General features: G+C 46.0%; 1 protein-coding gene across 4 annotated transcripts in view; it reads right to left on the bottom strand.

Moving 5' to 3' along the window:
• Positions 1–3503: 3503 nt before the first annotated feature.
• Positions 3504–12017, bottom strand: part of LOC149453044 (uncharacterized) — an 86376-nt gene continuing 77862 nt past the window's right edge. For 2 of the 4 annotated variants that reach the window (XM_089688735.1, XM_089688733.1), the window contains exon 3: positions 3504–5552. In XM_089688735.1, the coding sequence (XP_089544861.1) occupies positions 3961–5385 (1425 nt within the window). In that variant the 5' untranslated portion in view covers positions 5386–5552 and the 3' untranslated portion in view covers positions 3504–3960. The remainder of the gene's footprint in view (positions 5553–12017) is intronic. The other 2 variants (XM_089688736.1, XM_089688734.1) reach the window with 1 other exon arrangement.

The following is a 12017-nucleotide window of genomic DNA, read 5'->3' as shown; positions in this document are numbered from 1 at the left end:
CCATTCAAAAAAGTCCATATATCAATGATCCTCAATCAATGAAGTACTGAGATCCTCCTTCATCAAATGTGATATTCAGTGCTCAGAACACCCCATCAAAATGCACACTCACCATGTGCTAGTAATTAACCAGCATATTAGTATATATTCACCAAAAAGACTCCAAAAGAAGATCCTCATGTGTTGGTAATCAATCAGCATATCAATATATATCCGGTATTCCACCAAACAAACTCCAAAGGAAGATCCTCTCATATCCAAATTAGCACATGTGGGTAAAGAAAGAACTCGCCAGTGTAATATTATCCAACAAATTTATTGTAAAAAAAAACCCCCTTAAAATCACACTCACAATAAGTAAGAAAAAAGCATTTGATACATCAGGGCACAGAGCCCTGTATCCAGTGTCTCACCTGCCTGCCTGCACTCAAAATGGTGGTAGTACGATCACGTGATCCGGACACGTGCGTCGGAGTGCGTGGTGACGTCACCGCTAGCCACACCCTCTGTGCTTATACCAGTGTTTCTCAACTCCAGTCCTCATGGACCCCCAACAGGTCATGTTTTCAGGATTTCCCTCAGATGAAACAGCTGTGGTAATTACTAAGGCAGTGAAACTGATCAAATCACCTGTGCAAAATAATGGAAATCCTGAAAACATGACCTGTTGGGGGTCCATGAGGACTGGAGATGAGAAACACTGGCTTATACCAACGTACGGGCGTTCAGTTGCAGAGCTGTAGGCAGTGTAAATGGACTATGAGCGAACTGATCAGCATGTTCGCAGTCTTTTCAAACCACAAGTCGAACTGCCTTTGTGGATCATTAATTCATTAATTCACAGATCTCTGCCCACTGCACAGCCACACCATTTAAAAAATTTGGCAGCAGGTACACGGAGAAGAACCCACAGCTGCTGTCACAGAGAAGGGGGCTTTGGTACAGGTTCAATAGGTGCATGCAGGGGTGGACTGACAACTCATGGGGACCCCAGGCAATAAGGGATCATGGGGACCCTGTGTCCTTGCCCAAACTCAAAAAAGCCTATGAAAAAGGTACCAGGGGCATCTCATGGGGCCCCCTACTGACCCCGGGCCCTCGGGCAGTGCCCAAGTTTCCAAATGTTCAGTCCGCCCCTGGGTGCATGTTACGTGTTACACCCATGTTTAGGGTGTAAAATGTAACATGCTACTAAAGGTGAATTTAGCCTTTAAAACCATTGACACTGTGTGGCCCCCACTGCCTGCGGTTTTTCTTTTTTTCAAATTATAAACAAGCTGGCCAGCAAAATATTTGGTGAATGACTTCAGCCAATATCACTGACTGGTCTGGACATCCCAGTAGGAGGGGATTGTTGGCGCAGGTCGTCACGTTTATATTGGCGAGTCGTCGTTCATTGCGATTGATATTGGATCTACTTCGCTGGACAACGTAACTGATGCTGGATTTACACCGTGGGACATATTCATTGACCATCGGTGTGCGATGTCGTGTTTGTGTTGGCGAGTCGGCCGGGCATTGCTCATTGTGACTGACACTAGATTTAAATTAAATCGCTGGACAGTGTAATTGATGATGGATTTACACTGTGGGGCATGTTTTTTAATGGCAGAGTGAATAGTTGTGCTTCTATCAGAGGGTAGTAGGGTGTTGTTCATTGTGATTACATCGCTGGATGATGGTGATGAATTAACACTGTGGGACTTTTTTTCTTTTCATACATTGTCAACAGTGTTTGTGTGTTTATTTACAGTGTATTTTCGGTGGGAATGAGTAACCAGACAAGATATCTGGGGACCTGCTATCCTTATGGCCCCTTTCACATGAGCAGACTAATCAGGCCTGGTTGTCTGTATTTCAAGCGGATCCGATCGGACGATCCATTGCTCTTTATTGAGCGGTGGGTGTAAGCGGACATGTGTCCGTTTACACCCTCCTGCATCCGGTTTGATCCTACCCACTAAAAAGAGACGGATGGGGATCCATTCCCCATCTGTCTGACGGATTGGATCAGATGACGGGTGGAAATGGACAGGTGGCCCGTTTACATCCAACAGCCCATAGAGGACAGCAGGCTGTGTTCATGTCTGCTCTGCATAAGCAGAGCGGACATGGATCTGTCACCTGCTTCCTCAGCGGGGATCAGCGGACAGATCCCCTCGCTGAGAGAGCAGATCCGCTGATGGGTTCCACCAAGTGTGAAAGGGGCCTAAGAGGAATTCCAGGTTCTGATAACTACAGTATGAGCCTCCTGCGCTACTAGATGAACAATGCTACCGAATGGGGAGGGCTGCTAGCACCCAACCATATATCAAATGGATACTAGAGTAGACAAATATATATATATATATTGGTGCAGCGCTTAACCTAAATGTTACCTACTAATAAATAAAATACAATAATCATTATTTTTATGTGACTATTAGTGTACACTGTGAATAATAGTCCCTTATCGTGAAGTGAACTGATCCACTCAGGGAGCTAAAGTGAAAACAAAGAAGTGACTAAACATGGTACCATAACAAAAAACAGTGAAAACAAAAAGTCCAAATGGGACTGTACTGATGTGAATAAAAAACAAACAGTTGTCTTGGAAATTCGCTTTAACGAATTTCTCCTTACCGTGAGTACTCGCAGTTGGATGCGCAGAAATCCCCCATAAAGCTGTGCGAATCTCGCTTACCACGACTGCAGCCAAACTACACGATTCCTGCCCATCCAAATACTTTGGTTCTGTTGAATTTGTGGGTGATGGAGCTCCGTTACCCTGGAATGATCACACGACACTCTAAGGCTGGTTGCAACTCACATAAGGGCCGGCTTTAGGCTCAGCTCTCTGTTTTTATTAAGAATACACACATGCCCCCCACATGAATAAAGTCAAACCCTCCCACCGAACAATACAATGGGGATTGCCTATACAGAGGATATACATTCCAATTGGAGCATAGCCTTTGCTATTATCTATCACTGGTCCTCCCCCATGAGTCTTCTGAGGTCAGCAGACTTCCTCCCCTTCCCCCCTATGAGCCATCTGAGGTCATATTTCCTGTCCTACTAGCTTCTATTGGTATGCAAAATTCTCTGTACAAGCACTCCCTAAAAATATCAGTCTGTACCTGGATGGGCCCGATACGATCTTTATTAAAACACATCCATCCCAGATACAGTTTCAAGTTGGTAATGGGTTGTAAGATATGCATAAGCCTACACGTGGAGTTCACACCGCTTGCGCATTGCGTTATGAAGCCCACGTGGTACCATGCTGCTGATATGTGGATACAGGCCCACGGTCTACTGACAGCAGCATTCGCATGGAATGCCGTGGTGGTATACACGCCGGTCTATAAGCGCAGATCTGCCATCTCATCCATTACCAAGCCGAGTACTGTAATACATACATTGTACATGCGCATGGCCCAATTGCAGCCTTCAGAGCTTTAATTAAGCCACACGAGAGACATATGAATAACACGAATACATGACACATTTAAAGTTCGACCAACAATACAAAATTTCCATGACATTCCCTCCTGTTTTATCATATTCTCCTCGTGTCCCTTCTTGATCTTCTTCAGCTTGATGGGTGTAGTCTCAAACTTCAAAGAGTTCCTGTAGTTGTCCCTGAGAATAAAGCTCCACGGGGTACCTGAAACAACAAGACCCGACGCAGACTCGACGCAAACAGGCTTGATTGAAGCGATGATCCTCAAGAGCGTTGGAACCTTCACTACAGGAAGGCTCTTGCAAAAACCACAAACAGACTTGTGGTATGAATAAAGCTTGTGATCCCACGGTGGTCTGGGGAGATCCAGCAACAGATTCTCAAATTGCCCCTGCAGACGGGGCCACACAAGGCTGGTCTCGACCCAGACAGTTTTCCAAATCGCAGACACAAACCATGATGAGGCTTGAAGCTTGCTTGAAGGTCTTGGAGAATGTGGTCTTCAGAGAGATAAATTAGAGGGAAGCCAGGACGTAATCTGTAGAGAAGGTGGTTGGTTGGTGAGGTCTTCCTCCGATCAGTGGTTGGAGTGGGATCCCAGGAGCGGGCATGGAGATGTGGTCGTCTGCCCGAGCTTGGTTTACACGGTCGATGAGGCAACAGGAACATCTCACCGCGGCATATAAAAGGCAGATGAAAAAGAGAAGCATCAGGATATACACTCCCACTTCCTTCAACCAAGATCCGATGGAGAACAGGAAATCTCCCAATCCTCCCAAACCCTTGAACGGATTCCAACCCTCACTAGCTATAGCTCTAGCTTTTCCCTGTAGTTCACTAACTTTGTCCATATGGGCCTGGACCTTGTCATCGGTGTCTTCTATCCAAGTACAACAATCCTCTCCGATGAACTCACAGAACCCCCCTTTGGCGGCTAAAAGGTAATCAAGGGCCATCTTCTCCTGAAGCACTAAAATTCCCATCTGCCGTTGTTCTTGGGCAATTTCTCTGACAGCCTCTACGGTCTCGTTAAACATACTATCCACGATGACAGAAAAATTGTTCAGGCGCTTCATAAGTTCTATTCCCCATCCTGTCCATGAGGGGAACCAAGCCCATGCCTGGTCGCCCTCAGAGAACAGTTCCCTGCGAACTCTCCCTGCCATCCTTACCTTCTTGTGGACCATCAACTCTTCATGGTCCATCACTACATAGGATGCGGGGACTAGCTTTATGAGGGCACACGAACCTTTCGCGTTCTGGGGAAATGTTCTATAGGCTGCCGAACCACACAGAAAATAGTATGGACCTGTCAGAGCAGAGCAGGAGGAGTTCCTCGTTCGGCCTCTGGCACTGAGCAACAGTTGCACAGACTGGGGGATTGCTCCCTCAGTCTGCACATCACATCCGTCCTTCCAACACACGTGGTCTGGTCGGTCAGTGTGGTTACTCAGAAGGGAAGTCTGGTTAGTCAGATTGACAGTTATACCTCCCTCGCAGGTGGTAATCCCAACAAACTTGTTACCTGTGCCAAAGCTGATGTTAAAGCACACCTGAGGGCTGCCTAGCTGCCCAGTTACCCATAATGGACTGGTGAGGGCCCTACAGGAGCTAGAGCTAATATTGGTGCTGAAACTGATGTTACCTGCTAAAAATGTGTCATTAAGTTCTACCGACAAATGTCTACGTGGGGGCTGACCAGGGGTCCCTTGCTTTTTCATGCCGACGCGGATGTCATATAGGGCATGAACAGCGGCCATTGCGGACATGTGATGACTGGGTGGGGGCTTTGAGCATACCCAACAGTTGGTTTTGTTGGCGGTTCTGGCTAAACGCAGGTGCATTTTAAATAAAAGGTTGGGGTATCTGCCGTCTTTTCCTCCGTTCACACACATGTATGACATACAAACAAAAAGAAAAAGGAAAATGACACCCCTCATTCTCTGGTGTAGCTGAGAAGCTTCTTGCAGTGGCTTGCGTGCACCCAGTTGTCTCGTCCCTCGAGTTTGAGTGAGGTAGGTGTCGTCAGCTGGACTTGGTATGGTCCGGTGAACCGTGGCTCGAGTCCGGTTCTTTGATGTTTCTTTAGGACGACCCAATCACCTGGCTCAATAGAAAGAACACCTGTTATTGTATTTGGATCGGGGAGCGATTCGCGAACCCGATGGTGTATCTTCTGCAGCTCCCGTTGCAGAGATTGCACATAACCTGTAAGCTGTGAATGCAAAGACAACAACTGTTGAGGAAAGTACAACCCTGTTTTGGGAGGTCCCCCAAACAACACCTCGTAGGGTGACAGCCCATGTGGTTGCCGAGGGGCATTCCGGATGGAATAGGGGGCAATGGGGAGACATTCAGGCCAAGGTTTTTGGGTATCGGAAGACGTTCAACCTTACCGCTACTCTCGGGGTGATATGGGGTGTGTCGCCGCTGACTCCAGTTCCACCAAAGAGATGCAGTCGTGTCCTTTGGAAGAGAGATTAGTAGTGGACAAAGAAGACATGTTAGCAGAAGAGGTGTTAGTATTGTTAGTCGTGTTGCAAAATTCAGCACTGTCATTGCTGTCCTCCCCCCCCTTCTCATCTTCCGACACAGGAAGAAGAGAAGCTGGGTTAAGAATAGTGCATCGTTTGATAGTGAGGTTAGTAGGGGTTAGGAGGGTTTTCCCCTGAGAGGGGTACCTTGCCTTGGATGTCCTGTTTTCGCAGGACCGTTCTTGCTGCACTGGTGTCGGTGAGGCAAGGGAGGGGATATTTTAATTCCTCTAGAAAAAGATGGATCTGGGCCGACACCGATTTGTCAACTTCCTATGAGAATTCATAGGAGTTACTTACCATGGTGGTCATAGGGGCGGAGGACTCATCAGGAATGAACTGCCACCGACCTTTAGGTAATTGGGGACAGCTCCTCCTCATGTGCCCCGTTTGGTGGCACTGGAAGCACCTGGGTGGGGGCCTATCCTTCCTGTGACCCAGATCCCTTGGTTTTTCGTGTGGGGTCTGGGACATAAGAACTTTGGCCTTGTCTTGTTTTCTTCTATCCATTTCCCTCTCTATTGCCGCAAGAGTGGAAAGGATAGCAGGGATAGACATCTCATTATATTCGGGTCGGGCCAGAACCAGCCTTTCCCGAATTTTAATATTGATGCCTTCCAAAAATTTGGCCCGCAACAGAATGTGCGTCGCGGTCACCTTTACCCCTTCAGTTGGAGCATCAGGTCCAACTTCCAGATCCGCATCCAGTGCCGCCTGCTTGAGACGGCGCCAGAAGCAGGCGCTTTCCTCATTAGGACCCTGGGTGAGCTTCATCATGTCCGTAGTAGAGGTAGCACCATACATTTCTGGAAGCTTTGCCTTTAGCTGTGTACAGAACTCTTTGCCCCCTGAAGTCATCTCCTCATGCGTGGTTATAGAGCACCCTGCAATCACTGTACTGGCCACTTCCATGCCCACCTTTGCCCGTAGGATCTGTGCACAATCTGACCCGCTCATACCATAGCTGAACTGGTTTTGTCCAAACATTCGAGCAAATCCTCTCGGATTGACTCGATAGTCCGGGAGCTCAGCCAGAATAGTGCGGATCTCTGCCGGGGTGAAGGGGACATGCCAAACTACCCGTTCCCCTAAAGTCCGTTCCCCCCGTGCATTGGGAGGACCTTCAAATTGCTGCACCCTGACTGGATAGGCCTCGGTCCGGGAAGAGTGCAAGGGCTGACCCAGCATCATCGGTGGGCTTAGATTAACCACCTCGCTTACTGCACCTTCAGGTTTGAGGTCCCTCAGATCAGGGTATAGCTGGGGGGCAGGGGTCTGATCAGTGGTTCGTAGCGCTTTGATGCAATCCGCCCTGTTTTTTTAACCGGGTGTCTATTCCCCTTGATTCACAGATGGTCTGCAAATCGGTTGTTGAGAAGGCTTCATAGTTGGAAACAGAAGGAGCTGGGGTGAAGCAGGGAGAAGGGAGAGGTAGAGGCAGAGGCATAGAGACAGAAGACACAGAAGGTACATCAAGAGTGACGTCACTAACAGAAGAGACAGGTGCAGTTATACTTATCTCAGCCACTGTTGGTTGTTGGGGGACCCCAGCAGACCCTGATCCTGCCTACCTTAGTAGAGTCAGCCCTGAAAGAGCTTCCTCCACCTCTGACACTGGATCCTCCTGTTTTATTCCCTCTGGAGGCCAGGTATACATCACCTGGTTCTTCCGGACAGACACCAGTTTATGTATGCCCTGCCTCCCTAATCGGATTGACCTGTGAAGCCATAGCTGTGCGATCTCTAGTTCTGACGCCTGCATCCGTGGTTCAAATTCAGAGATGAATTTTTCCCACCTCCATGCGTCAAATGTACCTTCCCGGGGAATTTCCCATCTGGTACCCTTCGACCATTTATTCCACCTTTTGAGGGGTTCTGTAGACTTCCCCCCCAAACTCACCTTCATCAGTTGTGCAGCTGTCCTTACCCTGAAGAGGGCTGGTTCCCCCTCTCTCTTCATGGACTGACTACTGCCCATCGTGACTAGTCACTGGTATATATCCCGCGTCCGGGTACCTGTTTACCCCCTGGAGCACTCGGTGGGATCCTACCGAGAGGCCTGATTCCACCACTTTCCCAGCACAGCGTAATTTATGTGATACTTATCGATCACCCGAAGCGCATCAAGTGGCGGTCAGACTGAGAGCACACCTCCCACTCCCACAGCGCAATTTGTGTGATCCTGACCACCCGAAGTGTTTGTGGTGACCAGGACTTCCCTGGACCGCCCACTCGCACAGCGTAATTTATGTGGTTCTCATCACCCACTGTGTTTGGCAGGCCACACCGCACAATGATGAAAGTGGCTTTTCTCTCCCTGCACACAGTAGCTAACACAAGTCAAAACAAAAAGAGGGGTTCTTGGATGTTACTTAGGGGTCACTGGTTGGGCAGAAACCTGCTAACTGACCTTTAGGAAATTTGTGTAAAGAAAAAAAACTTTCCTAATACACACAGAGAAAAAAAAAAACTCTTTTCAACCTGAAAAACTGTTAAAAAGGACAAAGTGGATCCTTATGAAAAACACGGGACGTTTCACAGTAAAACAATTACACAGAGGTAAACCGAAAAACTGCGCCAAAAGTAACCTTGTTGCTGACGCAAAAATCACTCCTATCAGCACCGCTAAACGATCCACGTTATACACGCAATCTTTACTGCAACCACCTAGAACCGTTTACACAAAAAGTCTGCTGGACGTGAAACACGCGACACAGCAGCTTAAAACAAACCCGCTTTACAATAAGGAACTACTTTTAACAGGAAAAACACAAGAAAAACATAATCACTATACAAGAAATCTATGTGCAAAAACCCAGACTTCACCGCGCTCATTAAATGTGGAACACGTGAAGGGAAAACTCGCTTAACACACTTTAAATTGGCTGGCAATACGCAAATTTAAAGCTAAAAGCAAACAACTTAAACTGTAAAAAATTTGGATTAAAAACACAATATGGGTCAAATGCATATAGGAAACTTCATGCACATTGCATAGAGATTACTGCACATTTGGTAGCCAACAAAATGGCCACCAAACAAAAGGAGTCCATGTGGTTTAGTCAAGAAAATGACCCCCCACAGAGGAGCACATGGCAGATACTAGAATGACCCCCCACAGAGGAGCACATGGCAGATACTAGAATGACCCCCCACAGAGGAGCACACGGCAGACTCTAGCCTCAAAATTGCCTCTTACATAAAACAGACTTTTAGACAGAACATACACTGGACAATTACACAACAATATGAAGCACACATACAACACAATTTGGGCACAATCACAGAACGGACATAAAACACCAACATATCACACTAACATGCACATGTAACAGAAAGGACCCCCTGCTGCATGCTTGCTGGGAGCAGTAGTACACATTGTACAGATCACATACACACAGAGATCTTACAACAGTTAACAATTAACCTAAGCCTTTCAGCACTGTAATAATTACCTCACGTGGAGGGGGGTAAAGCAATCACCACAGTACCTACAGCCCACAAATACTTACCTAACACTATGCAACAACTTTTACCCACTAAAACATATACCCGTTTAATTTTTGGTTGGAAGATTTTTAAACTTGACCAAATCCAGCCAACCAAACCCACCCCCCCTGCTGCTCTCAGCAGAGACAAACCCTCGTCTTTTCACCCACAAATCAAGAGTTTAGGACAAAAAACGAGGTCCTTGTTAAGCGGTATTTCTTGTTAGCTAACAGAGAGCGAAATCAGCCACACGAACACGCAAAAAGCGATCCTCTTAATGGCAGAGAGACCTGAAATGTGCCGGCATACTTTTTGCTAGTTCATGATGGCCATTCCCCCCTCGTTCTAGGTTAGCTACGCAAGAATACGCGTTAGTATCCACCAGGCTCGCCAAACTGTCTTGGAAATTCGCTTTAACGAATTTCTCCTTACCGTGAGTACTCGCAGTTGGATGCGCAGAAATCCCCCATAAAGCTGTGCGAATCTCGCTTACCACGACTGCAGCCAAACTACACGATTCCTGCCCATCCAAATACTTTGGTTCTGTTGAATTTGTGGGTGATGGAGCTCCGTTACCCTGGAATGATCACACGACACTCTAAGGCTGGTTGCAACTCACATAAGGGCCGGCTTTAGGCTCAGCTCTCTGTTTTTATTAAGAATACACACATGCCCCCCACATGAATAAAGTCAAACCCTCCCACCGAACAATACAATGGGGATTGCCTATACAGAGGATATACATTCCAATTGGAGCATAGCCTTTGCTATTATCTATCACTGGTCCTCCCCCATGAGTCTTCTGAGGTCAGCAGACTTCCTCCCCTTCCCCCCTATGAGCCATCTGAGGTCATATTTCCTGTCCTACTAGCTTCTATTGGTATGCAAAATTCTCTGTACAAGCACTCCCTAAAAATATCAGTCTGTACCTGGATGGGCCCGATACGATCTTTATTAAAACACATCCATCCCAGATACAGTTTCAAGTTGGTAATGGGTTGTAAGATATGCATAAGCCTACACGTGGAGTTCACACCGCTTGCGCATTGCGTTATGAAGCCCACGTGGTACCATGCTGCTGATATGTGGATACAGGCCCACGGTCTACTGACAGCAGCATTCGCATGGAATGCCGTGGTGGTATACACGCCGGTCTATAAGCGCAGATCTGCCATCTCATCCATTACCAAGCCGAGTACTGTAATACATACATTGTACATGCGCATGGCCCAATTGCAGCCTTCAGAGCTTTAATTAAGCCACACGAGAGACATATGAATAACACGAATACATGACACATTTAAAGTTCGACCAACAATACAAAATTTCCATGACACAGTATACAAAGAATCCCTGAAATTGGGACCAATAGCTCACAAAATAGTGATCACAATGGCTCAATAATGCCCAATAAGGAAAAGAACCAAGTGACAATAAGTGAATCCCTAAATGAGGGATCAAATTCCACAAAAGTGACAAGTGCTGTGTTATAACATCAAGAGAAAAAAATATACCAAAATTATATGAACATATAAAAATAATGTTATGAAAAACATCAACACCACTTAAATTTAAATAATATTATGCAATAAGTCCAAAAGAAAAATAAAAAAGAATATACAAAAAAAGCATATAAAAATATATAAAAAATTCAAAGTTGCGTGAACACCAAGTATTCCAACGCTTTTTGAAACGTACAGGTGATAAAGTGGATGTGCATAACAACCAATGGGAAATAATCCATAAGCGGCTGAATTGCCCCCTCAGCTCCTTGAAGCGACCCAAACGGGCCAAAACGTTTGATATCCCCTTCACTGCTATGCGTAATAAGCAGCAGGGTCACCTCCAGAGATGTTAAAATGAGATACAGCCAACTCACATTAAGATTAAGAAGGTAGAGATAGAAGAGATCTTCCATAGTGGAAATCAGTTTAATATACTTTTAAGAACATATATAGCCAATTGCCCACTCACTTTGCATTAAAATAGAACAAGCTGTAAAACCACATGCTATGGGTGTACTTGCATGGGTTTTTAGGTGTAGCAAGATGGCATCCACGCCAAAAATACGTCACCACGTTCCTACGCGTTACGTCCCGTTATCACGAGACTTCCTCAGGGTAACGTCATTGGTGACATGCGGCTTTATATAGGGAAAATGGATGTCAATCACAGTTCAGAGGCAGACCTGCTTATTGCTCCTACCTCTCAGGAAATCTCCTGCGGCCATTACCAGGGAAAATGTAATATTATTGATGATACTTATATTTCTACGCTTTTATTTATATAACTGATCAATATATATTAAACCGGAGCTTGTGAAATAACACTTTTAAACTGTAGGTAACCCTACGGTGGCCATTTTAATGGGGTCCTGTATAGAAGATAATCTATGAGATGCTCCTACCTCTCAGGAACTTCAATAGCTATACAAATCGGGGGACTATTAATATCTGAAACCTACACTTTTATTAAATCTAAAAACATAAGTTAAAACAGGGCATGTATATCTGCACTAATGCAGTTCTAAACCTTTATTAATAGCAATC

This window comes from Staurois parvus, unplaced genomic scaffold (assembly GCF_062004578.1).
Source record: "Staurois parvus isolate SC_StPar_1 unplaced genomic scaffold, SC_StPar_1.0 ptg000453l, whole genome shotgun sequence".
Taxonomy (NCBI): Eukaryota; Metazoa; Chordata; class Amphibia; order Anura; family Ranidae; genus Staurois; species Staurois parvus.
Note: the sequence above shows the minus strand (reverse complement) of the source record. Positions and strands in the feature narration are given on the sequence as shown.